Raw genomic sequence first — 25,400 nt, 5'->3', positions numbered from 1 at the left:
CTGAGAGAAGGTAACTGACTGAACTGCTCACTTCAGAACAAAGCATTTGACTAATTGCTATAGGACCTCTCCATACAGGAATTTCAGGTAGCCTCAGAGATTCCCCCAGCAGGCTCCTCCTGTGCATATGGCAAGGGAAAGGCACAATTCACCACTTCAGGGTGCTAACTGCCATCCCGGGTAGGGACTGTGGCTGACCCAACAGCTCCTCCACGCAGCTTCTGCTGCAAAAATGACCAAAGAGTACATGGAGAAGATACTTGCCGGTAGTCAACAGAAACTATTCCTGAAGATGCAGATAAGGTCATGTACGACAGTCTTATGTACACAGTTAACATAGGAGGTGTTTTGTATGTAGCTTAAGGTAAACTATAGCAATGGATCACACGTGCTAGAGTGGTCATGTAGGATTACAGACCAGCTGTAAGACCTGAGAACAAATGCAGTTTGGGGCGTCTTAGTTTGGGGAATCTCCTCTGATCCAGCTGATGATGCCCTGCAAGGACAGAGCCTCCTGCCACTTGCCACCATCTGGACAATGATTGACAATCCCACTTGAGAGCTCTGACTGTCCACACATTAAAACTATGGAAACCCTCTGAATAAACTAGGTTTTTTAAAACGAACACACTGTCCATGAGTGTCTGCACAACACCACTGAGTTGCAATTCTTCAGTAAAATTAATTGAAGTTACAAAAATAGAGATTTTGACCTGAGCAGTAACTGTGTACCTCAATCGACGTCTTTGAAGAAAGACCCCCGCCTGTTACTGTTATATTACTAAGTCTCAAACACAAAATAAAAATATACGTAAGAATACATAGAGGTTTAGATCTGACACAGAAAAGTCCGAGTGAGCAAACAATAAATGTAGCTGAGCCTGTTAGGGCAAGACAGCCCTTTATTTTGCCCATGTCAAAGAGTCTCTTGGCCACATGAGTCAGTAGCAGTAACCACATAGTACCACAGTCACACTTTGTGAGCTGGTAACTTCTCTTTGAATAAAACCTTAGACTGTACGGACTCTGACTGTCCGTAAGATCACACACACACGCTATGTGGGTAGGGTCTGTCCAGCAGCATGCATGCTGGATGGAAGGCTGCCAGTGCAGCCGGGCTCCTGGAAGCTGGATAACTGCTGGCTGTTTCTCTCTCTCAGGTATTGACTTCCTTAGCTGTACTTTCACTTGAACTTGTCGTTCAAATGCTGCTTCATGTGTCAATCTGAAAAAATTAGTGTGGATCCTGCCTGTGTTTTCAGAAGACTTTAACTGTAACAAGTGCTGTTCTAGTTTTCAACAGCACAGAAAAAACACTTGAAATTGCTTTCATCTTTCAATAATTAAAGAACATAATAAAACAAAAAAAAATTCAAGGGATTATGTATCCAGTGCTCACTGTAATTTAAAAGCCCGTAATTCATCTGGAGAGTGTTTGTCTTCAAGCAGACTAATTGATAAATTTAAGCTTTCTTCTGTGTGATTGATGAATCAGCATAAAGCTTTCTGCCCTGGATATTAAAATGCTTCTTGTTTGTTTGTTTGGGGCGGGGTTTTTTCTGTAAAATTTTAAGACTGTGGTCTTGCATAGATGACGGAAAGATGACCTGTACTCTGCATGCTCAACCAAGAGTTTTAAAAGGGCTGCTCAGAAACAGAAAACAATATCCTATCAATATAAACTCATCTTTATTTAATTTCTTTGCTTTCTCTTTTTTCCCCCTTAGTTCATCTATTCCTGAAACCTGCTTAATTATTTAAAACAGACTTCTCTATTGCCTTGTTAACAATACATTACTCCTGGGGTGGAAAAAGTGAAGCAAATTCATCTCCATGAAAACACTTCACTTCTGGAGTTATCAGAATTGAAAAAATCCTGCAACTGAGAACTCAAAGGTTGAAATATAATATATGTAACCAAAAAGAACAGAGAAGCAAAACAGTGCAGCTCAGTTCTACCTGAAAGGCTTGTCTTCAGCTCTGAATTTCTACTTCATAAATCCAAACCACCCATGTACGTGTTTTAATTTTGTATTAGGGTTTAGTCTAACATTGTACCACCTCAAGTGTCTGCAGAGGAACAGAGACTGTGAACACCGATGAGAGGGCTTTGCAAAACTGAAGTCTTGGCATGCAGCAACAAACCATGCCCTGCAGGTCAACAAAACTTGGCTTTCAGAACTGTAACACCATGGATAACTGAATGGACCTCAGGAAAAGGTCATGGTATTTAGTACTGAAATGGAGAATTTCTCCCTCCAAACCACTGCTTTCTCCTGATTATGGCAGAAGTGAAGCAGGCAGCCTGCTTCTCTTCTCCGGACATGAGAGGACACAAATGCTCTTTAAATCCCAGCCAAAAAAAATCTACTTGAGCTTTTGTGCCTTTCAGTGCTTTTCTCAGCAGGTCCCTGTATTTCTACAACTAAGCAAGCCACTATTCTCAAAGCCACATGACATTTTAAAGATGCTTTTTTAGACCTTCCATACAGTTTATACACCAGAACACCATACAGTTTATACACCAGAACATTTAATTGTATTCTGCGATATCTACTACACAAAACTATTCCCTTTTCCACTTGAACATATGTTCATCCTTAAGTCCAGATCCATGCACTGCAGATGTCTTCTATTTAGACTTTTAAACACCACTATTTCTGTGCTTGGCTAGGCACATTCACAGCAGGTTTCTGGTGGAGAATCTGACAGAGAAGAATGATGGACAAGAGCTACCTAAATGGGATATGGGCCTTCCCTTCCAGTGAACTAACCATGTGCGTCTAGAAGAAAACCTTTTCCTAAAGGGTATCCCCCTCCACCACTCTCAAGACACGTGCTTTCTCAGATACACAAGCTCCATGCTGGTCACCAGCTATGAACATTATTCAGTACGATGTGAACAGATTCTCTCCTGTTTCACACTCAGAAAACACAACCTAACTGCAGTTCCACAGTCTTTTCCATCATGGGTCAGTTTCCTGATGTCACATTTCTTGCAGTTGTGCAGCTCTAACTGCTATTGTATTTGAAAAATATATCCGCACGAGGCCATATTCAAGTGATGGTCTGCTTTGGTTTAGAAAGTTTTCTGATAACCAGATTTTGGAAACATATGTTTCATATCTCATACGTGTGGCAAACTTAAAAAAAAATCTTACTGCATTTATTCAAAGGACACTATGAGAATTTTTCAGTGTTTATCAAATACACCAGCACAACACCTTTCCCACAAACTAGATGTCCAGACCATCCCTTATTCAAGTGAAAGCATGCATCACTAAACCAGGGTGCACAAGGCACACAACAGCAAATACTCTCCATTGTTAAACATTAAGCAGGTACTTTGGTACACTATTTATTCACAGAAGTCTGCTACTGGCCTACATCACAGGACTACCAGTAGAATTGCCCATTGGCTGTGAGCAATTTTCTTTTTTCATATACCTACCAAACATTTCTTCTGAGGAGAAATACATAGGAATGACTGAAATTCCTGGTAGTTTAAACTGTGAATAAACCTGGAAACAGGGCATCTTAAAAACAAACTGATACAGTGATCTGTAGCTTTCTTACCATCACAGTTGTTGCAGGTCTTTCCTAACAGTCCCAAACTATACCCAGCTGCAGGCTGGCTGAACACTTCTGGATTGTTAACTTCTCAAAATAGACTCTGGACACTTCCAACTGGTATTCTACCAAACATTCTGCTGTGAATGTATCATCCAAATGCTCAGCACCGGGGAGTAACAGTCACTTTTTTGTGAAAAAAGGCAAAAGAGATTGTATTTAATGAGTCTCAACTGCAAATCATTCTTCTGACTCCCTGGCTTCATTGCTCTCTCATGGAGAGCTCCTAGCTAAATAAAAAGTGACTGCTATTTGGATCTAGAGGCCTTACCAGTTTAAATATTATATGATTAACGACACAGAATGATTATAAACATTTTCAAGTAAGTTCTATCTCTAAAAGCAAATGGTTTTGTTAAAAAACAATGTGGGGACAATTTTCAAAGTAGTCCTGAAAATATCTGAAGGTAATAAAAGCACACAATTTACATCACTTATCTGCAGCTCCTTGATACTTGTGGGGGAAGAAAAGGGTGTCTGCCTGAAGGTGAAACACTCTCTTTATGGAATTCCTTCTTATTTCAAGGCCAATGTTACAAACCAGACTGAATAACATCTCTGGCATATACTGGTTACATTGAAAAGCTCCTGTCTGAGATCCTGTTTCTTTCTCAAGGGAGACAGAAGAAAAATCTACATTTAGATGAATGGGCTTCAACTATATTTTTATTACAATTGATCACTCATGGTCACTTAGACAACACAACCTAATTTAGCCCAATGTACGGCTAAGCAATTCTAGGAATGAAGAAAGCAATTCTTGGAATTCTATGAAAGAAACCAGACTGTTCACGAGTTGGCATCTGAATTAAAGAATCCAGTAAAGCAAATACACACCCCATCTTCAGTGAAAAACAAAATTCCCACCCAGGCCCAAGTGCCTTCTTCTCTAGCATGTATTTCCCTCAGTCTGCTACAGATCTTCTAAACTATTTGCTTAATTTACTTCCTCTTTCCAAGAACACAGACTGTCTGCACATCTACAACCACCATTTATCTTTGTACTGAGATACACTGTCATTATACATCACTGTTTTGATTACAGCCAGCACTGAAAATCTTAGTCACATTCGTATCTGACAGGCTATCAAAAATATTGAATGAGAAATTAACTTTTGGTGCAAAATGGAAACCCCTATGAACTTCAATACTTAATGTAAATACAGACCAACAGAAACACCTGTTTTGTTTCCTATATGAACATACCAGGCTGACTCCTACCAGCATACCTTAGAAAAGTTAAATTCTGCAAGGTGCAGCAAGACTTTGGAGAGCAGCTGGAGCACCTTCAGGAAGGACTCAGTGCTCTTAGGAACCCCAACCTGATGTCACTGAGACCATCACGGTACTGGGTGTTACAATCAGACAATCAGGAAGCAACAGGAAGTTCTTTGATCCTACCAGACAAAGAGAGCACTTACAAACACAGACAAAATGGTCAACAAAATGTACAGCAAAAGAGTAACGTGATCTATTTGAAAAAGGGGAGAGAAATAATTACAGCTTTTTGAAATTTTTAAAGAAGTTAAGTTAAAAATAATTGTTCTCCCATATAGAATAACCTGGGAAGATTGCTTTAGCTCTCCATGTGACTGCCAATCAACTCTGTAATAGCCGTAATTTTTAAAGTATTTGTAGAAGTAATTTTGGCAATATAGGGGTTTTTTTAAAAAAACTTTCAATGAAACTATGAAGAAACAAAAAACCAACCCAAACATACTCATCACTGTGTGTTTCCAACAGTTTTCAAGGAAAAATGAAATCTGGAAGCTACATGTCTCAATCAGCTTGCATGTTTTTTTCAGCAACTCACAACACCATGCTCCAAAAATGTCTTCCCATTTGTAGAATAGTAGCCTTCATCGTTTTAAAGGTAGATAAAAAACCAGAAGCCTGTCACAGATCTACACGGCATGTGATCTTTTTTCTCCATCTGAATTCCCTTTGCAGAGGCTGAGGTGTTTTGGATAGTTCTGATGCACTCCTAGAATGTTACAATAATTCAGCTTAAAACACCAAGCAACACATAAAAAGTTCTATTTTCGGTGTTCTTCCAAAAAATCATAGGTCACAAAAAACATTCCACAGCAATAAAGAGGATGGAGCAGATGTTTGCAGTGCAGTTATCCTTGAAGTAACAGCATGGGTCCATATGATAGACTATTTTTGGCCAGTAAATTTAGCCTACCAGCTCTTTTCGTATCAGGCATAAATTTAATGCAGTTAACAGTTGTTTATGACTTTATTTTATTAGAAATGCAGAAAACCCATAAAACTTCAAGTAAAGATTATCATACAGGCAGCTGGAACTACAAACTGTGAACTGATTCTGATCCAAGTTAAGTACAGAATTTCAGAAATGCTGATGCTGTAAATCCAAACCATGGCCTTTGATACTTAGGTTGCTGGAGAGTGAATACACTTCAGAGTAATAATGTAATATTCTGAGGTTCATAACACATTTCCAGAGCCTGCAAGTGGACAAAAACCCTGCAACTTTTCTGGAATATGAATCTGATCTATTATACCATCATAAAGAATATTAACAGATGTCTGATGGAACTGTTAGGATTGTTATGTGACAGAAAATGAAACTTAGAAACCTGGAATTAAGAGAAACACACAAGGATAGATAATAGAAGACAAAGTGTTCGGTAGCTATTCTAAAATACCTCATGGCAGTAAAAAAAAGTAACAGCATTTGTTTCAGAAGAAACAAGTAAAGAGCTTCATGTGACAAATTATTGTATAGTATAACTGGGGTCAGTAGTGCTTCATAAAGAAAAATTTGGCCCACTGATAATGCACATGCTTACCTCTTACATGCTCTCTAGAGTACAAACTTAAAACAGACAAAGCACTACATACTTTACTGTAGGATGAGTCACAGAACAAGAACAAAATGCACCATCCTTCACCATGTATGTCGCAATTAAATGAGACATACATAACCTGAGAGCTGAAAGCTTTGTATACTCACATCTCCATCTAGTGGCCTCTGGTCGTCAGAGTCCCTGGTTGGACTAATGTCCTGCCTCATCACCCAGATAGGCTCCTTAGGTTCATCAGGGGTATAAGGAGAACGGATGGTCCTTGTCTTCACTTCCTCAATAGCCTCTTTAATATCCTTGATGGCCAGTGAAATTGCATCTCTCTTTTCCTTGCTGTACCTCTGTACAGATTCTACCGAGCTGGATGTAACTCGAGAACCAGCTGGGAGCTGGCCATTACTTTCATGCCCACCACCAGCAAGAGCATGACCATGCTCCAAACTCTGTTCCGCCTCTGGCATGTCTTCAGCTGCCTTGTCTAAGCTCTGGGAGCTCATGCTCTGCTTCACCTCTGCTACAATCTGATCAATGTCCTCCTCTTGTTCGTAACTATCCATTCTTGGGTAGGGCGCAAATTCTGCCTCCTTCTCAGGGCTGTCAGACTCTCCGTCAGACCGTTCATCATAATGGTGAAGGCGGGCACCAAGTGCCTCCTTGCGGTAATTATCGGCTTCCTCCCTTTCCCGCTCATACTGTTGGATCCCCTCCCTAACATCGAGGTCTGGCGTATCTCCTATCTCCTCATACACATGCTCCTGCAGTCCGTAGTCAGCGTAAGGCTCAGCGTACTGTTCATCCTCTCCTCGGTGGAAGAGCCGATGTGTGTAGACATAACCCGAGTAGGCTGCATTCATGGCTTCCTCATGTTCGATGGAATGGAAATGTAAGTGATTAGGCAATGTTCGATTATGAATGGCCTCGCCATGCTCAGCCTCGGCATTCTCCGTGTACTCCTCAGACTCAGGCCTGTACTGCACCGCATATGCGCTTTCATCCTCATTTTCCTGAACTCTCTCTGTATCGTAACTGTCCTCCACTGTGGCTATCACATCCCCTTCCGCAGTATCTGTGTGATTGTGGAAACCACTCTCAGTGCTGGCTGACCGAGCTAACATCCCTTCCTCCTCCTGCCCAGACAGGGCCCCTTGGCTGCTGTTTGTATGCCTTGGGTAGCGAGTTGCATACCGCTGTTCCTCTTCCACCTCTGCGTGCTCCAGGTCAGCCTCCACTGACTCGTTCACTGCTCCATTTGCTGGCTCTTCACTTACTTCCCCCTCAGGCGGTCCAGCCAAATGGTTCATGGCAAGTTCTGGTGGGTAGGTCACTTATTCTATTGACATTTTGTCTATCACAGCTGGAAAGAAACAAAAAAAACCTCTGACGTTACTCTTAAAAAAAAAAGTGGAGGCAATAAACACAAGCAACAAAAGGTACCCTTCCTTCCCCAGCAGACAAACGTTTGACCTCATCAGCTCTGAAGTCAGACAACAGCCAGCACAACAGTATGACCTCCCATGCAAATGATCCCTAACAGCAGCAACCAACAACGATCCCCTTGGGGACTGCACTTGTCACTTCTATGGACAAATTCTTTGTGGAAGAATAATTTCCAAGCAACTCCTTGGAGATGCTTCTATGGACTGCTGCAGGATTTCGATGATGTTGGCAGGCGCATGTTAGAAAAGCTAACTTTTGCCAGGGGCTCAACCATGGTAGAGATATGACAGAAATATTCCACCTTTGCTCCACTGTTCTCCCTACAGCTCACTAACTCGGTGCAAAGGAAGGATGCTGTAATGTGAAATGACAGATTTAGTCCCATCACAGGAGTCTGCAATTGCTCGGATACATGACAGCTATGCATACTACACTTCTTCAGTATGGCATCTTCAGCTAAGCTAGTCACCCTATACACTTTTAAAAAATCCTTAGAAATAAAAATGCACTCTCAGGGTATCTGAAGCACCTGTTCCTTCTCCCTGGAGAAGTACATGACAGCTAGATATAGTTACCTTCAGGGAATGTATCTATAATCACTTCAGATGGCTTGTGCACCAAACACCTTTCCTAAAACATGGAGAAGACATTACTAATATTCGTAACCACAACCACACTGAGACTAGTGAGGCATCTTAGCCTTGCTGACTTTGAGTAAAAATCTCAAAAGATTATATAGTTACTAGAGAGGTCTGCCAATAATAGTAAATATGCAGGCCATAGAAACAAGAAAACTCCATGAGAATACAGATTAGCTTCTACAAGTTTCATAGAGCAAACAGGCCTATCTAGCTCAGAAGGTTTCACTTTTATGTAACAGCTTCAGCTATTTTGAACCTTGCCCTATGTTTTTAAAATGTAATGTCATAAAAAGAACATTTTATGTCCTTTTAGGTCCCTAAGTCAAACCACATATCCATAAGTAAAATGCAGCTCTAGCCTGTGACTTACTGGTAAGTACTAAAAGAAAAGGTACCTGTTGGAAGACTTCTAACTTGAAGGATCTATAAAACCATGTGTCAATTACCAATTAAAAAAATTAACGTGAATGTAACACAGAACTTGAACCAAAGCTACTGAACTGATGCAAGGAGGCCCAGGTGACACTTTGCTGACTAAATGAGCTCTGTGCAAAAGAGCGGTGGGAATAACTTTCTGTGACGAGAAAGCAACAATAATTGTCAGTTGCCCTCTATTTAGAAAAGTTGACAGGCAGGCAAGGCTAGGTGGGAGTTACTTGTGCTATACTTCCACGGGAAATCTAGTGGTTACAGCTTCCAGCTCAGCAAACACTTCTTGTCTTTGTCACACCTAATGTTTTAGCCTTTAAAACTTAGGAGTCCTTAAAAAAAAAAGGAAACAAAATACATCTTGGCCCTTGTTCCAGACAGATCTTTTCATTTTCAGAAACAGCTCATACATAGCTTTTGCAAACCTAGCATGCTGTGCTTAAGCTCTAAGACTTGCCTTTCCCACCCTGATCACACAGGAGAAAAATGTATAGTACATCATACAGTATATCAAAAATTCAGTTGTAAAATAATAGCTAATAAATCACATTAACTTAACAGGTAAACATGTTCTACACAAACGAATCCTTTTTCAAAACAACTATGAAAAAACTCAGTTTGTTTTTTTCCAGCTAAAGAAGTCGTGTTAGTAAGAAGCCTTCAGTGACAAGGTAAGGTCTTTTCCAGCTAAGACTTCCAAGAAATCAGGAAAGAATGGGCAGAATACAGGTGTGTATGCAGGTGTGTGCTAGAAATAACAAACCACTCTCCTCCCCACAGCATGTGACATATTATTTAAAGAAAAAACAACAATATTGAAGAGCTTTCCATTTTAAGCCCACAAAAACAAGGGTGAAGATGCCAAGGCATAACAGTTCTTTGAAAAGTCCATCCCAAGCAGGATTTCCTGCCTCCATTGAAGTCAGTTATAAAATTTCCATTGCTTTGCACATAGACAGAATTAGGCTAAAATAGAGGACTGTTCAAAAATTCTACCTTAAATCTGTTGCATTCAACATAGCCCCTGACTCACACCTAAGTGTCATTGGTCACCCACAGAAAAAGGGCAGTACTAGTTGAAAGAAATGAAGTTACACATGAACACGGGATGATGACCAACTTTCTGAAATCTTTATCACATGTATCCTGCCACATCTTTAACCGACTCACGTTAAGTTAGAAAAGAAGGCAAAATTCAACTGCATGAAGACTACCTATACCTCAAATCAAATAAGGTATCAAATGCCATAATATTTACAACACCAAAAGTTCTGGTAATATCTGAAAATATGTGATTCTGTTTTACAAGCCTTAATACAGGCTTGCAACACAGTGCATACTATGGACAGACAGCATCGCTGACATGTCTAGCTGTGAGAAACAAACCACAGAGATTACAAACCATACAAAATATTGCTAAAAACCACCTGAGAGCCCCAACATTTTCCTTTTACAAACTGAAAGTTTCCAAAGTTCCACTTGTGAAATTGCCCTCATTTGAAGAATGATCTCAGGTTAATTTCAAATATTGACATCCTGAAATTTTCAAGGTTGTGTCTTTTGAGGGGATGAGGAGGAAACTTTAAGCTTCACTCAAAGCTTTTTACTGAAAAAGGTCCTCTTCTGTTTGCCCTTCCTCCAATAATTTAAAGTGCATTTCACTTTTTAATTTTGCAAATAATAAAATATTATTTTCAAATGTATTTTGAAATTTTCAAAAAAAGAGAAATTGTAATTGTTAGAAAAGAAGGTAAGTTTACTTATAAAATTGTAGATCTGAATAAATGTCCTTAGGTCACCTAAGCCCCAATAACCTTCAACGAAAAGTAAGCTTCTAAGTCAAGTATGTTTCTTTGACTGTTTAACCATCAGTCTTTACGACAGTAATTTAAAGAACCACCTATTAAGGTTGGAGGTTAGAAGCACTAAATCCTTTTTCATACATGGTAGCTGGAAGACTACTAAACCCCACATTTTTTTATTCTTAGTAGCATTTCCCTCAAGCAAATACAAGATTTGCCTGATTTTTCTCACCAGGCCTTCATAAAGCACTTTATTTCCAGCAAGCAAACAAAAATCAATAACCTACATAAAATGCCATAGACAGAAGAGAATATAAGCACAAGAGGTCATCTGACCTTGGAAATAAAGACACAGCACCCATCTGAAAGATATTATACTCGCACATTAATTACCCAGAACAGCAGCTGTGCACCAGTAATCAAACATATATGGGAAAGTGCTCTGTAAGCACTCTTAGCTTTGCACTCAGGACTTGATGGATGAATCTGTCTCCAAAATAGAGAAATCAGAGGTTGCTTACTACTGCAACTAGCTCTTTGCTGAAGGTTAAACTACCTTCCTGCCTGTAAAGAAGAAAAATTAAACATCTCCACATATTTCTCAAGCAACATAAAGAAAAAGTTGGAAGTTTAAGGACTTTTTTCCTGCTACTTTATATTAAAAAAAGAAGTATTTAAAACACCACCAGAGGGGATACTACCATCTCGGAGCAAGACCACAACATCCATGCCCAGTGCTACTCATGAAAAGACATACAATAAAAAAAGGTGAAAATGTGACTGTTCAGATTCCAATTTGGTTTGTTATTTGTTTCCCAAGTCCAGATGTATAATTGTTTGCTTTCTTGTGCATGCAGGCAGAAATGAAGCTTTTTTTTATTATTCCAAATATGCCTTTTAGAGTTTACTTTATAAGAGCCCTACGCATCATACTTCCACAGTCTAATCCTGACTTTTTGGAATAAAAGATCACACTCTCAATAGGTCTGTATACTATTGTTACTGTCTCAAAACAAACTGTGTGCCATGTGGAACCAAGACTACACCCACACACACATATATACAGTTTTTTGTCACACATAGGATAACAGGATAGGTCAGTAAGGAAGGGACCACAGGAGGTCTCCAAACCCTTCCCAAAGTACAGCCAGCTCTGAGCGCAGACCAGGCTGCTCAGGGCCTTATCCAGCTGGGGTTTGGTAACCTCCAAGGCTGGAGATGACACAAGCTGTCTGGACCCCAGCTCCACTGCTGGGCTGTCCTTGTGGGGAAAATATTTCTTTCTTATAGTCAGTTTGAATTTCCCCTGTTTCAGCATTTGCCAGCTGTCTCTAACCCACCCTCCTGCCACACACCACTGTGAAGAGCCTGGCTGCATCTCCTCCACCCCCTGGGCTGTTGTTGGGTGACCCTGAAGCCATCCCTCCTCCCAGCTAAACCAGCCCCAGTCCCGCAGCCTCTCCTCACAGGGCAAGGGCTCCAGCCCCACCATCTCAGTGGCCTCCCCTCACCTCCCTCCAGTTTGTCAGTGTCATTCCTGGGTTGGGGACCCAAACTGGAGGCGGTACCCAGGCGGGGTCTGACAGGCGCTGAGCAGAGGGGACAGTCCCTGCCTTCCCGTGGCTCTCGCCCGTGTCCTGCTCACACCGCCCCAGACACCACTGTCCCCTTTTTTGCTGCCTGGGCTGTGCCTCAGAGCTGCTCCTCAGCCCCACCAGCCCCAGCCTATATCACTGCGAGGGGTATTTACATATATACATTTTTTCAATTAATCTTTTCATTTATAAGAAGCATAACTGTCTCCTCTTATTTTACAGAACTTTTGCAAGAGAAAGGTTAGTATGCCAGTTGAGCGTGTAAGCAAATACAGTTTTGTCTTCCCAAAAAAATTTGGGACATATTTGCCCATGTCTTCCATAAAAAATAGCTATTCTTTGAACATATTTACCCAGAACTCCAAGTCACACTAGAAGCAGAGAGACCTCTGACTGAATTTGCAAAGGCATCCCACCCCAAATGCAAGCTGTCTTGGCACATTCTCTGAGGAATTTCACAAAGCACCTATGTTTTTCCAGGCTCCAGCAATACACCAATCTTTCACTTGTACAGACAGTTATCTCAACAAGACATATGAACACAAGCTACCTTCCAAAAAACCAACATAGTCTTTTAGGAAACATATGTCTTTGAGACAAGTCTTCAAAATCTTTTCTTTTTTTTTAAAAGAGCTCCTATGGTATAAAATGCCCCCTTAGAGAGAATTCCCCACTTCTCCTGTGTTAGACGACTCTCTCTTTTCTGAACTGTAACCTGCTTGGGAAACCTGATTGCTTCTGCTGCCATGTGCTAAGTAAGCTTATCCAACACCAGCTTTAAACAAAAAAAAGCTGTGAAACATATGTTTCTTGCCAGCCAGTGAAAGCAGCACCTGGAAAGTGACATTAACACCCCACCAGATACACACATTGGTTCATACCAATGAGGCTGAACAACTTTGAGCACTCATAATATTGTAATTGTAAAGCAGAAAAGCTGCATGCACAATATTGCTCTGCACACAAAATTTTCTACAAGTGCTTGTGGAATCCTTGTATCACTGTAATATTTTAAACAAGTTAAACACATTAGTTTCAATACTATAATTTGCCTTTAGTATTTTCTGCAAAGTCTTTTACTCCAATTTTGTTCATAATAACCTTGGAAGCTTCCACTTCTGAGTCCCAGGTCTGCTTCTGAACTCAGCAGGAGCAAAGTTTAAAACATGCAGTACTCAGTGTTCAACAGAAAAGCCTTTTGTTTTCTAGTAAGGTATGTAAATTTCAAAAGGGGGTAGCTTTTACCTGCATCAGTCTTTTCTGACCACAACTAGTCAAAAAGAGTACACAGATTCCTAATAAAAAGTAAGGAAATACTGATACTGTTATTAAAATAAAAGAGAGTTGTACACCAGCCCATGCTTACAACATCAGCTTGGCCATGGCACCTAGAAGAAGTCCTGTGCCTAACGAGAACTACAACTACCCAAAGATTAAGCACTGTGGCACAAGACTCAGTCAGTGGCTTACCATTCAGGTTTCTCCACAACTTAAAGCACACAAGAAGTCAAATTTTGGGCACAACAGAGGAAAAAAATACAAAACCATGAATTTATGACCAAAGAACCACTGAGCTACTAGAACAGGACCGTCAAGGGATTTAAGTCTGCAGGAGAAAAATAAACAAAAGCTACAAATTCTTGAGAAGACATAATTACATCTGTTGTTTAGAGATGAGTAGTTGTAAACTTCCCCATACATAACACAAGTAAACATTATGCTATTAACACCAGAGATCCATATGGAACAATAACGCACGGAATACACAAGCCACACTGGAATGGAAGTGAATTGGATTAAGCCACAGTGTGCACCTGAGTAACTCAAAGGCAAATCATACATTAGATTTCAGTTTCCCACTGTGTCTAAATCTACTTTGGCTCTCACCAGGGTACAAAATTCTGTGGCGGAAAGGCGGAACATGTGTCAGCACCGACTTCCTAAACCACATCATCTCAGACTAACCCTGTGATTACAAGGAATTAATTTGAATTTCTGCTTCCACTTTAAAAATTGTTTACATCAGCTGCTAAATATCTCTTTAAATTGAATTGACATCATAACTAAAGAAACCTGAACCAGTCACACAACTCTTGTGGAGACTGGAAATGTCATTACTCCCTGGGTAACAGAGTACTAGGATCACACCATGTTTTTGCTCAAAAGCATTTTTAACTAACTCTCCATTTTTTAATTCTAGGTACCTACTTTTGGTTTTGAACTTTTTGTTTTGATAACACAACTTCACCCTTGCTGCAGGTCTTCCAAAAGCGCATTCCCATTTCATCTACTGCAGCATATAAAGTGGTGAAACTACAGAAGAACAGTTTAAAAAAAAATGACAATTTATCTGATAAATGTCCTTACAACTACTTATAAGACTTGAAAAGTACTTTAGGAATAAAAAGGTAAATTACTATATTTACAAATTTAACAGCTTATTGAAAACAGAAATTATTTAATGCCTATGCAAATCACCTCTACCTGTTTTTAATATGGGTTTAAAACAGGTAAGAAGCAGCATTTTGCAAGTCTTCAGTTAATAAAATTTTTTTTAGAAAAGTAATAATTAGCTTGAGGCATCCTAATTATTAAACTGAACATCTGAAAAAAAAAATATATATCTGTTTCCAGTTCCATTGAACCTGAGCACACTGAATAGCTCATGACCAGCACACAGCCAACGATGAAGCCAACATAATAGACACAGGATAAAAAAAAAACAAAACAGCTCCTTCATTTCCTGCCCATGGGCTTCCTTCCTCCAGGCCCATCCCTGACCCCATGAAAAGAAAGGGAAGCTGAGAGAAACCTGCACCTGACATAAAAGAACCCCAAACTTTTGTTAATAGTAAACAGATCTAGAATTACCAGAGTTAGAGAGCTCTCAAAAAACATTTAACTCTTCTCCCCTTCCAATTCCCATCTTATTCAAAACTAAAATTTAAACTTGAGCAAGAAACACCATTCAGTAATCTTCAATGCAGACAGACCAGACCTCTTAACGCTTTAGGGCACTGAAGAGAGAGAGTACTCTGATCAGAAAAGGAACAGACCCTTCCCACCACATTTTAACACTGAAGTCCTGCCTGCACAAAAAACAGAGGCAATGGACTCCGGGAGTATCTGACGCCAACCATCTGCTGTCAGAGGAAGGTTTGGACTCCGGGAGTATCTGAAGCCAACCATCTGCTGTCAGAGGAAGGTTAACTGATATTCTGGCCCAAACAGAAGAGATGAACCAAAAGCAGTAGAGAAAAATCTTGACAAGGATCCACAGGCAACCTCTGCAGTAAAGTACAACAATTAGACACACCAGACCAAAGACACTTAAAAAAAAAAAATCACAAACCCCAGACTGTAATTGGTTGAGGGAATAAATCTGACTGCTGTCATCAACCAGAATGATTAAGCATCATAAGTAAAAGTCCTGGAACAGCTAAGATAAGGAAATTTGGGGTTCCCTTTCACTCTGCTGTGATTCCTTGACAGGGTACTGCTGGTTTTATTCCTGGGTATATTATGGATTGCATCTTTAATTTGCAGCCAGATAATCTAAAATTTTGACCACTGGAATTGTTACTCTGGTATTTATATCATGGTTACTAATAAAATCCATTTCCAAAGAAGAAAGAGAAACTGAAATAGTATATAAGCAATGTAAGCACAAGAACATTTAAGATCAATATTACAATGTGAGACTAGCTTCAATCTCTGTTATAGGTACAATTATTAAAAATTAATCTTTACCAAATCTGAACATACGGTTGTTTGTAATTCACCGTTTTTTCTCCTCTCTGTAAAAGGGCAGAACTGTCTCAGAGAGCACAGTGGAAAACGCTGACTCTCCGGTGATGAATTCTGAATGCAAATGATGTTATCTTTACACTAGTGACATTTTTATAGCAATGAAAACTATGTATTTCTCCCTACTTAAGCAAAGGGATTAGATTTATGCTACAAAAAAATCCCCAAATTGACCCAGCAAGCCCAATACCCGTTCCATCTCCTTTCAGATGCCATTAATACCGTAATACAGAACAACTGTAGACAGAGCTAAAAAATACGATCCAGTAAGCTGCTGGGCATGGCTGTCTTCAGGATGAATAAGAATGCCTCAAGCTTCACTCACAGAAAGAGTAAGAACTAGCATGTCCAAAAAGCCCTTGGATCTTCCTCCTCTGCCTACACATAAAGACTTCATCCAATCTTTCTGGTTGAGACAATCTTACTCAGCTGTATTCTTGGTGTTGCACAGTCTTGATGCAACATATCTTTCATATAAGTGAGACAGAAGACATATCAGCCAAGAATCAAGATCGAGAACACTCTGCATCTGTTGAAACTTTTGAGTCACTTGGGGAAAATCAAGTTTACCAATTTTGTTATGGAAAGCAAAGTTTTCAAGTGAGTTAAACTCTAGATTTTTGAATTCTTTAATGCACTCAAGCCACAGGTTGTGTCAGGTACACAGAAACATTTGGAGACCACTTCAAGAAAAGAAGAAGGGTCTGCTAGAACATGAGAGAAGGCTCTTCAGCATATATAAAGCTTTCAAGAACACCAAGTTAAACAACAGACAGTAAAGTCTGGCTAGTTAGTCTGTTCGTCTAATTAGCTTCCTTCAGCTGAGAGAAGCAAGTTGCAGAATACTGATTCCAGGAGAGATTGTTTCAAAGAAAAAAGGCTGAAGTAGCAGAATAGTACACATGTGGAGGTAAAAGAAAGCCTCAAGGACACCTAAGCAATAACTTTTTTACTTCTTAAATGCATCTGTAAAAAACCTAGTAGTTAGCGAGACAACTGAGCAACACATCTTGATCTAAAAATCTGCTTCCTATCTTCCCAAACCCAAATCCAAAAGTACAGGATCAACTCAATGAAACGGACAGAAATGGTGCTGAAACTCCAGTACCTTCCTAGATTCTGTCAGACAATCAGTAAAAGGATTTGTTCTGAGGCACTTGTGAGAGCTTCAAGCTAAGGATACTCCCTCATGAAAACCAAACATGGCTCAGACAGCGTAAAAGTAAGAGACCTGATCCTCCTTTAATTCATTTTATTTCACAAGTTTCAAAGGAGCTATACCTGAGTTAAGCTGGAAAACTGGGATAGATGGGATACAGAACTTGCTTACCTTTCATAGTATAACATGTACTTAAAAATGTACCACTGCCTGGCAACTGTAACACCTAGCAATTGAAAACACCAGATTTTACAATTTCTCCCCTGCCTTCATCCTAGAAAAATAAAAGCCTCAAAACCAACAGCTCTTATTTCAATTGTTATTTCAATTAGACTTACGCTTTAGTACATGGTTTTTGACAATGACTTTTTCTAGAAAGGCTTGAAAAGGGCAATATGTAAGATGTGGTGATGTTATTCAGACTGGGGAAGAATGAGGAAGATGGAGAGATGAGGTAACTAAAATTCCAAAGTATTTCATTATGGTGGGCATATCAGCTCTTTTCCATCCACTTCTCACCATTCAAAACAACTGAATTAACACTTTCTAGCTGCCATAACATAAGCTCTTTCTCAAGGACTTGATGTATGCCTGGATTACATTATTGAGAAGAAGGTTTTAAGTATTAGCTAGTTTGTCTCTTCCTTCTGAGTTACAGCAAGACATCTCAGCCTGTATGTGCTTCCATTCACAGAAATTAGGTAAGCAAGAGCACGTAAGGGCTGCAGGCTACCAAAACATCATGAAGAAACAGTAAAATCCCACTAACAAAGAGATTTCATTTGAAGTTACAGACACAGCTGAAAACTTACAAAGTTACCATGCCACCACCCCCCAAAAAAGATAAAATTTTAGTGGTTTCAAGCTGCAATATTCCTGGAATTAAATGGTACTTCAATAGATTTGAGCTTGTATCTATATAACTTCAGTTCTCGGGAAAAAAGTAAAAATCACAAGAAACAAAAAGTATGGAATGAAACAACAGATGCAAAGGAGGAGGAAGTAGGAATGCACAGATGTAGGTTACATGAGATTAAAATTAACTTTTTTCTCCCCCCTACATGGACAGCTTTCTCTTCTACTGTATTTTCTGTTACCATTTTAGCTCACATAGTAAGCCCAATCTCATCTCCAACCATCAGGTTCTAATAACACCTGCAGATCCTTTTACTTCTTCTATTTCAAGGACAAGCTGCTGATTCAGTCCACATTGAAAAAAAACAAAGCTGCACAGACCAGCTCATGAGTTTCCAAAGGCTTGAAGGAAAAATGATGTCACTTGATTTTCTTACAGATTTGCAGCTGTGTTACAGTGCCATACTGTCAAGACAGCCCCACGGTCCTCTCCAAAACTACATGGAAGGAAGTCATATATTTACTTCCCAAGCGTAGTCCTGTTATTAGAGAAAAAATTCTCAAGCACATCTTCCACTGTTATGACCTTTCTGAAATGCCATGGCCACTTGTCAGCACCAGAGTAGATGCACCACTAGGCACTACACACCAGATTTTCACCTGCAAGAAGCCTGTCTGGCTAGACCAGCACCTGCCTGGATTTGACTGGCCTCACCAGACCTGTCTCCCTGTTTCAGGCTCCCCAACAGCAAAGTTTTTTCTAGCCCAACACATTAACAATTTCTGCACCTTCAGTGACTTAGGAAGCAAGATACACCCTGTGCTCCTCCCCAGAGCTGATGAGAGAAGGGTTAGTTATTCAAACAGGGAGGACATCAACATCACTCTCTTTTCTCTGTACTGAGGAAGATCTTAACTGAGACCTACTTTTCTGCACAGACACATTTCTGCTAGTGGAACTAGCTGCTCCAAGGCGACACATGAAATGTTCCCCAGACATAATTAAACCCTAATGAAGGCTGGCATTTCTCCACATCTGCAGCTCAGAACAGAACTTGAAGAGTATTAGTCATTGCACTGTACACAGCTCAGGGTCCTCAGACCTGTCTCTCAAACGGCAGCTTGCTCAGATATTACAGTCTGAGCAAGGGAGATGGGAGAGATGCCTGGCTACAGTCACAGGGTTCCCATCAGGTTAAGAAAAAAAATAAATCTGTTGATGCTAATCAAATTAACCAGATTACACACTACTTCCAGATCACGAAAATCAAAACCAGATGCATTCTGTCAAAACCACAAAGCTTTCCATACACTTGTCAGTCTCCACCCACTAAGAAAACAAACTTACCAGAACACAACTACACGGAAGAGAGTTCAGAAGAAAACAAAGAACATTGAGGGGAGTCACCCAAACACACTTTTCACATCCCTATGCAACATTTACAGATAGAACCTCCACGCAAATCAGTCCAAGCCAAGTAATACATACAGACAATGGGAGAAAAGGATACAGTGTAACAGCACTTAAAGATGCAGTCATAAGTGAAACAGAACATAAATAAAAGACTTTCTAAACACATGTAGGGTGGCAGCTGTCTTCTTTTTTTAAATTATTTGTTCCCAGCCCGCCGCAGTCCTTTTGTCTGCCTTCCAAACAGAACTGACTTTAAAAAAAACTTCAGATGGCTCACATTTCTGTAAAAGTACGTTACTTTGTCTTCTCTTTTTATATAGCAATATTTAGATTTTAGTAGAAGAGTATATTCCATTTAAATATTTTTATTATGCATTCTTAACCTTAAAAAATCTTTTTATATTATTAACACATCCATGCAGTGGAATTATAGCGGAGAAAAGCAGCAACTAAAAAGGCCAGTTGTAAGGTAAAATACATTTCACATGGATAAACTTACAGGAACAACAGTACAATCCTGAAATGTTTCAATACTTGAAGTAATTAAAATATTTAGGTATTCATCTATTAACATTTTTATCCTTTTTGCTTGCAGACAGTCTAAGAGTCAATGGCTCCTTTCACTTATCCTCAGAAGTTATTAATAAGGCAATGTATTTCAAAGACACTCATGACCCTTTCTCTCCAGGAAGTGGAAGCCCTAATTATTTTGCTTTATTATGTTTTATAAAGAGAAAATAAGGTGCCTCTTAAATGCTCCATGAAACCTAGATAAGAGGGATTCTATAATGCCAAGGAATGGCATATTTAAAGTTATTCTACTTCATCTTTTTATTCCTTTTCAAGGAAGGATCATCCCTCCTACAATAGAATGTCTTTCTCTTCTGACATCCAAGCTTCAGTGTAGTATTTAAGGCTCTATTCTCTAGTGGTCTTTAAATTAAAAGCCTCGCTGGTCTGGTCTCTGCTACCCATCAGGCAAAGGAACAGTTTGGACCTCTCTTCAAATATCTGACCTTTGCATAAGTGACCTTATAAGAATGCACATACTGATTTCCCTTTTCTTTGCTATACTACAGCATCATTTTGTTTTTAATGTCTTAAATTCAGGACAAAAAGTACTGAGGATGTGATCTCTCGCATGGAAACACACTTTAAAATGAAGGTAGGAAGCCACTGAATTAACTTTAAATATGGAAGTGGACTTAAAAAGCAATGAAAATAATAAAGAATTATATATTTCTCATGGCTCTGTAGGTTGCTACAGGATTATGTTAAGATCATCACCTTACTACAGAATTCGACACTGTGTTTCAAATCAGTCAGGCAGATGGGTCCTGTTGGTATTAAGTTACATGGACTTCTCTGAACAAATAAAGCTTTTAGTTCTATAAAAGTTGTAAAAACCCACGGTGATCAGTAAATCCAACCTCCTAAAAAGCACAAACCATTAAGATCCCCTAAGCTCTTGCTAGCTTGAACTGCAGCACAAACCATTTAGAAAGACCTGCCATTTTCAAAGTTTGTCAACCCACAGCATCCATTCCATTATCCTACACAGGACTGATGTTAAGCTGCCACGCTACAATTATCCAGTCATTCACCTCACCTTTTAGAATATTAACACAACATAAACTTCCTTACAGTCTTCTGGGACTCTGGCATTGTTATAATAGCTATTGAAAACTAAGAGTCCAAAAGGCTCTTCTTGCCACACCTTTCTAAAGATGTTAAATCAGTTACCTGAACAGAACAATTTTTATGTACAAAAGCAGCTGGTCAACAGTAGGAATTCAGCATGGCCAAGTTTCAAGACTTTTGGCCAGTTTCTGCAGACAGGCCAGTTTCTGCAGACAGTTACTTGTGCAGATCCTGAGCTCAAACACACAACATCCAAGCTCTGGAACTAAAAATGAGTCACTATGAGCTGAAGTAATGTTTCAAAAATTTGATTAAAGCAGGCATACGATTAAAAAAAAATCACAGTCCGTCCTGGGAAAACACTGCTTGCTCTTTCAGATCTATGACTGGGGTTTTGGCTTTTCTGAAAGTCTCTGAACTTCTGACTCCCATCAATTCTAAGGGAAAAAAGTCTGGAAAAAAGGGAAGGGAGAGGAAAGGGAGGGGAAGGGAGGGGAAGAGCACAAAAAAAATCTGCAGCTTGCAAGAGTGAATAGATTGTCGTCTACACTTGTTAGAGCCAGTTTCTCAGAGTGGGCCTACATTTGTGCTTTAGTTTGGATCCGAAGTACACTTTTGAAGGGTAGCTTCTGCTGGTCCCCACACACTGCATTTCAGTGCACATTGCAGAGCACACCTGGAGATCACATAATTGATTTCTTTCAAACAACAATCAATTGGCAGAAGAGAGATCCAGGAGTGCACCTAATTTGTTCAATCTGCTGGTGAGCATTCAGGCACAGGACCAGTCCAGAGCTAACGTGATATGAGACTCCTCAAATGTGCGTAAGGCTGTACATTAGGTCCTTGGTACCAAACGTTTTGTCCTACAGATCCACTCAGGCTGCAGCTAAGTCAGGGACAGCCCCAGAGTGGAGCAGTTCCACACAAACATTTGTTTGATAATATCAATCATCTTTTTTAACTTACGTTCACTCTTTTAATCACATGGGAATATTTTCCCTCAGATGCTTTTTCACTAGTGGGACAGGGAAGATAAAGAAAAGGAAAGACAAAAGCATTATGGACACAGATAAAATATTTGAGAAACCAGTATATTCTAGTACCTGCTTGCATACTCAGATGGTTCTTACAAACTCACAGTCAGAAAAACGTTGATTGGAAGTGACCACTGGAGATCATCCAGACCAACCAGCTCCTCAAAGTGGAACTAATGCCAATACCAGACCATGTTGGTCACGGCTTTGTCTGGCCACACCTCGAAACCCTCTGCAGATGGGTTATTCCATCATCTCTCTGGGCAATCTGTTCTGGTTTTGCACTAGCATTACAGGGAAGAATTTTTCCATTATGTTCAATCTAGATATGCTTTACTATGATAACTTGGTGCAGCTGAAACATCAGAATTGACCTTACCACCAAATTCTTCATTTGTTCATGTAATGCGCCTGTTCATAAGAGTAAATATGAGCTTGGGGAAAAAACACCCAGAGGACCCGGAGACAGAACAACTTAAGGCAAAAAGGGAGGGTGGAGGGGCAGCAGAAAAGAAGGGTAATATGACACACAAGGTATATTATCAAGGCAAGAACTGCTTCATAATAGTGCCTTCTGCAATTACCTCCCATTCAAATAGTTGCAAGTAATCTAGCTGAAGATCTGGCATTCAGTTTTAAAACCTCGAGTGGTATATTTCTTGATTGTTTAATTTAAATTCTTCTTTACTCTTCACATTAGTGCTTGGACTCCTCACTCTTGCAAAAATAAGTAAGACGAGAGCCAGTGACACTGGCTTATTATTAAATCCATGGCCATGTTTTACTTTCATTTTCTTTGCAAGTGTCCTGGTATTTTTTGCCTTCAAAAATATTTTTCAAAAATGCATTGAGAATCATAACAAAACTACATAAGCTATAAAGAAAAATAACAAGTCTTGGGGGAAATAAAAAAGGAGGGAAAACTGGCAGCTAACTTCTTTAAAGGGTATTTAGGAATTCCATTTTTTACTCCTAAATATATAGTGAATTTCATTGTATTGGATCCTTACACATTGGTTAAGATTTATCTGGTGGCACTGAAAAATTTCAAAGAATCACATTAACCCAATTCAGTTAAAAACAGACTTCTGAATGACTGTTATTTTAGACTGGAATTAAGTGAAACTACAGCTCCAGTATCTTTGCACACATGCAATGTTTCCTAACAAAAAGACTGTAACTTTCATGGAACCACATTTGAAGATGCTATTAACAGATTCTTCTTTTATGTACCAGGGTGTCATCGGTTGACCTTGGCTAGATGCCAGGTGCCCACCAAGCCACTCTATTAACCCCCTCCTCAGCTGGACAGGGAAGAGAAAATATAATGAAAGGCTCATGGGTCAAGATAAGAACAGGGAGATCACTCAGCAATTACCATCACGGGCAAAACAGACTCGACTCAGGGAAATTATTTTATTGCCAATCAAATCAGAGTAGGATAATGAGAAAATACAAACTAAATCTTAAAACACCTTCCCCCCACCCCTCCCTTCTTCCTGGGCTCAACTTCACTCCCAATTTCTCTGCCTCCTCCCCCAAGCAGCGCAGGGGGGCTGCGGTCAGTTCATCACATGTTGTCTCTGCCACTCCTTCCTCCTCAGGGGGAGGACTCCTCACACTTTTCCCCCTGCTCTAGCGTGGGGTCCCTCCCATGGGAGATTGTCCTCCACGACTGTCTCTGACATGGGTCCTTCCCACTGGCTGCAGTTCTTAACAAACTGCTCCAACGTGGGTCCCTTCCACTGGGTGCAGTCCTTCAGGAACAGACTGCTCCAGTGTGGGACCCCCACGGGGTCACAAGTCCTGCCAGCACACCTGCTCCAGGGTGGGCTCCTCTCTCCATGGGGGCACAGGTCCTGCCAGAAGCCTGCTGCAGCACAGGCTCTCCACGGGGTCACAGCTTCCTTCAGGGCACAGTGTGGGGTCCTCCACGGGCTGCAGCTGGATATCTGCTTCACCATTAACCTCCATGGGCTGCAGGGGGACAGCCTGCCTCACCATGGTCTTCACCAGGGGCTGCAGGGGAATCTCTGCTCTGGCACCTGGAGCACCTCCTCCCCTCCTTCTTCACTGACCTCGGTGTCTGCAGGGGTGCTTCTCTCACATATTCTCACTCCTCTCTCCGGCTGCTGTTGCACAGCAGTTGTTTTCCCTTCTTAAATACGTTATCACAGAGGCGCTTCCACCGACGCTGATGGGCTCAGCCTTGGCCAGCAGTGGGTCCGTCTTGGAGCCGGCTGGCATTGGCTCTGTCGGACACAGGGGAAGCTTCTGTCATCGTCTCACAGAAGCCACCCCTGCAGCCCCCCTGCTACCAAAACCTTGCCACGCAAACACACAGGATACAAGAGTACAGTGTACCAGTTGTACCAATGTAACACTTTAGTTACGGTCAAGAAGGCACCTTTCACTACTTGAAGAACAAAACAGCTTTCTGAGTTAATTCTCTTATGCTGTCATTCCTGAAAGGCAAGCACTAGTCTGCATGCATGCACACAGATTTTTTCTTAGGACCAAGTGGACCAGTAAACCATCTTGCCTGACCCCCTACATATTACAGGCCCCAAAAAATTCATCCTGTAATGCTAGAGCAACTCTTGTCTACATGTTTGTTTGTTTACAGGCGCCTAAGCATACTCATACTACTCCCTAATATGACTAACGGTGCTGGCAAGATGTGGCTGCAGCACAGTTTAATGACTCTTCCACTTGTACAAGCACAAAATTATGGACTTCAGAGCAGCCTTGGGGCAATTCTCAAAAAAACACCTACAAGCCTTAATAAGGCATTGTAATTTGTCAAAAGGGTCTCATTTAACAGCTCTCAACACTGCACTTCTATAAGTAAATTTACCTCTGAACCACTGGAAGAAAACTGCTTTAAGGCACCATAAAACTAAGGAAATGCAGTAATGTCCAACAGACAAAATTAACCTCTGAACCAAATGCACTAATGGCTCTGTCACTCACACACACACATACACACATCTTTAGGGAGAATGAAGGAGCATGGCTCGTTGTGCAGATATTGAAACAATTTATGATGCTTTGCCACAAGATGAAACTATGCCGCGCAAAACTCCTTCTCAAAATTCTTTCTTTTACCTGCCAGAATTCTT

The 25,400-nt window shown here is 40.4% G+C and overlaps 1 protein-coding gene across 1 annotated transcript in view; it reads right to left on the bottom strand.

Annotated features, from left to right (window-relative positions):
• Nucleotides 1-25,400, bottom strand: part of APBA1 (amyloid beta precursor protein binding family A member 1) — a 98,696-nt gene that overhangs the window by 31,733 nt on the left and 41,563 nt on the right. The window contains exon 2 of the mRNA XM_075527514.1: nucleotides 6,611-7,815. Coding sequence (XP_075383629.1) covers nucleotides 6,611-7,762 — 1,152 coding nt within the window. The 5' untranslated portion in view covers nucleotides 7,763-7,815. The remainder of the gene's footprint in view (nucleotides 1-6,610; nucleotides 7,816-25,400) is intronic.

Source organism: Mycteria americana, chromosome Z (assembly GCF_035582795.1).
Source record: "Mycteria americana isolate JAX WOST 10 ecotype Jacksonville Zoo and Gardens chromosome Z, USCA_MyAme_1.0, whole genome shotgun sequence".
NCBI lineage: Eukaryota > Metazoa > Chordata > Aves > Ciconiiformes > Ciconiidae > Mycteria > Mycteria americana.
Note: the sequence above shows the minus strand (reverse complement) of the source record. Positions and strands in the feature narration are given on the sequence as shown.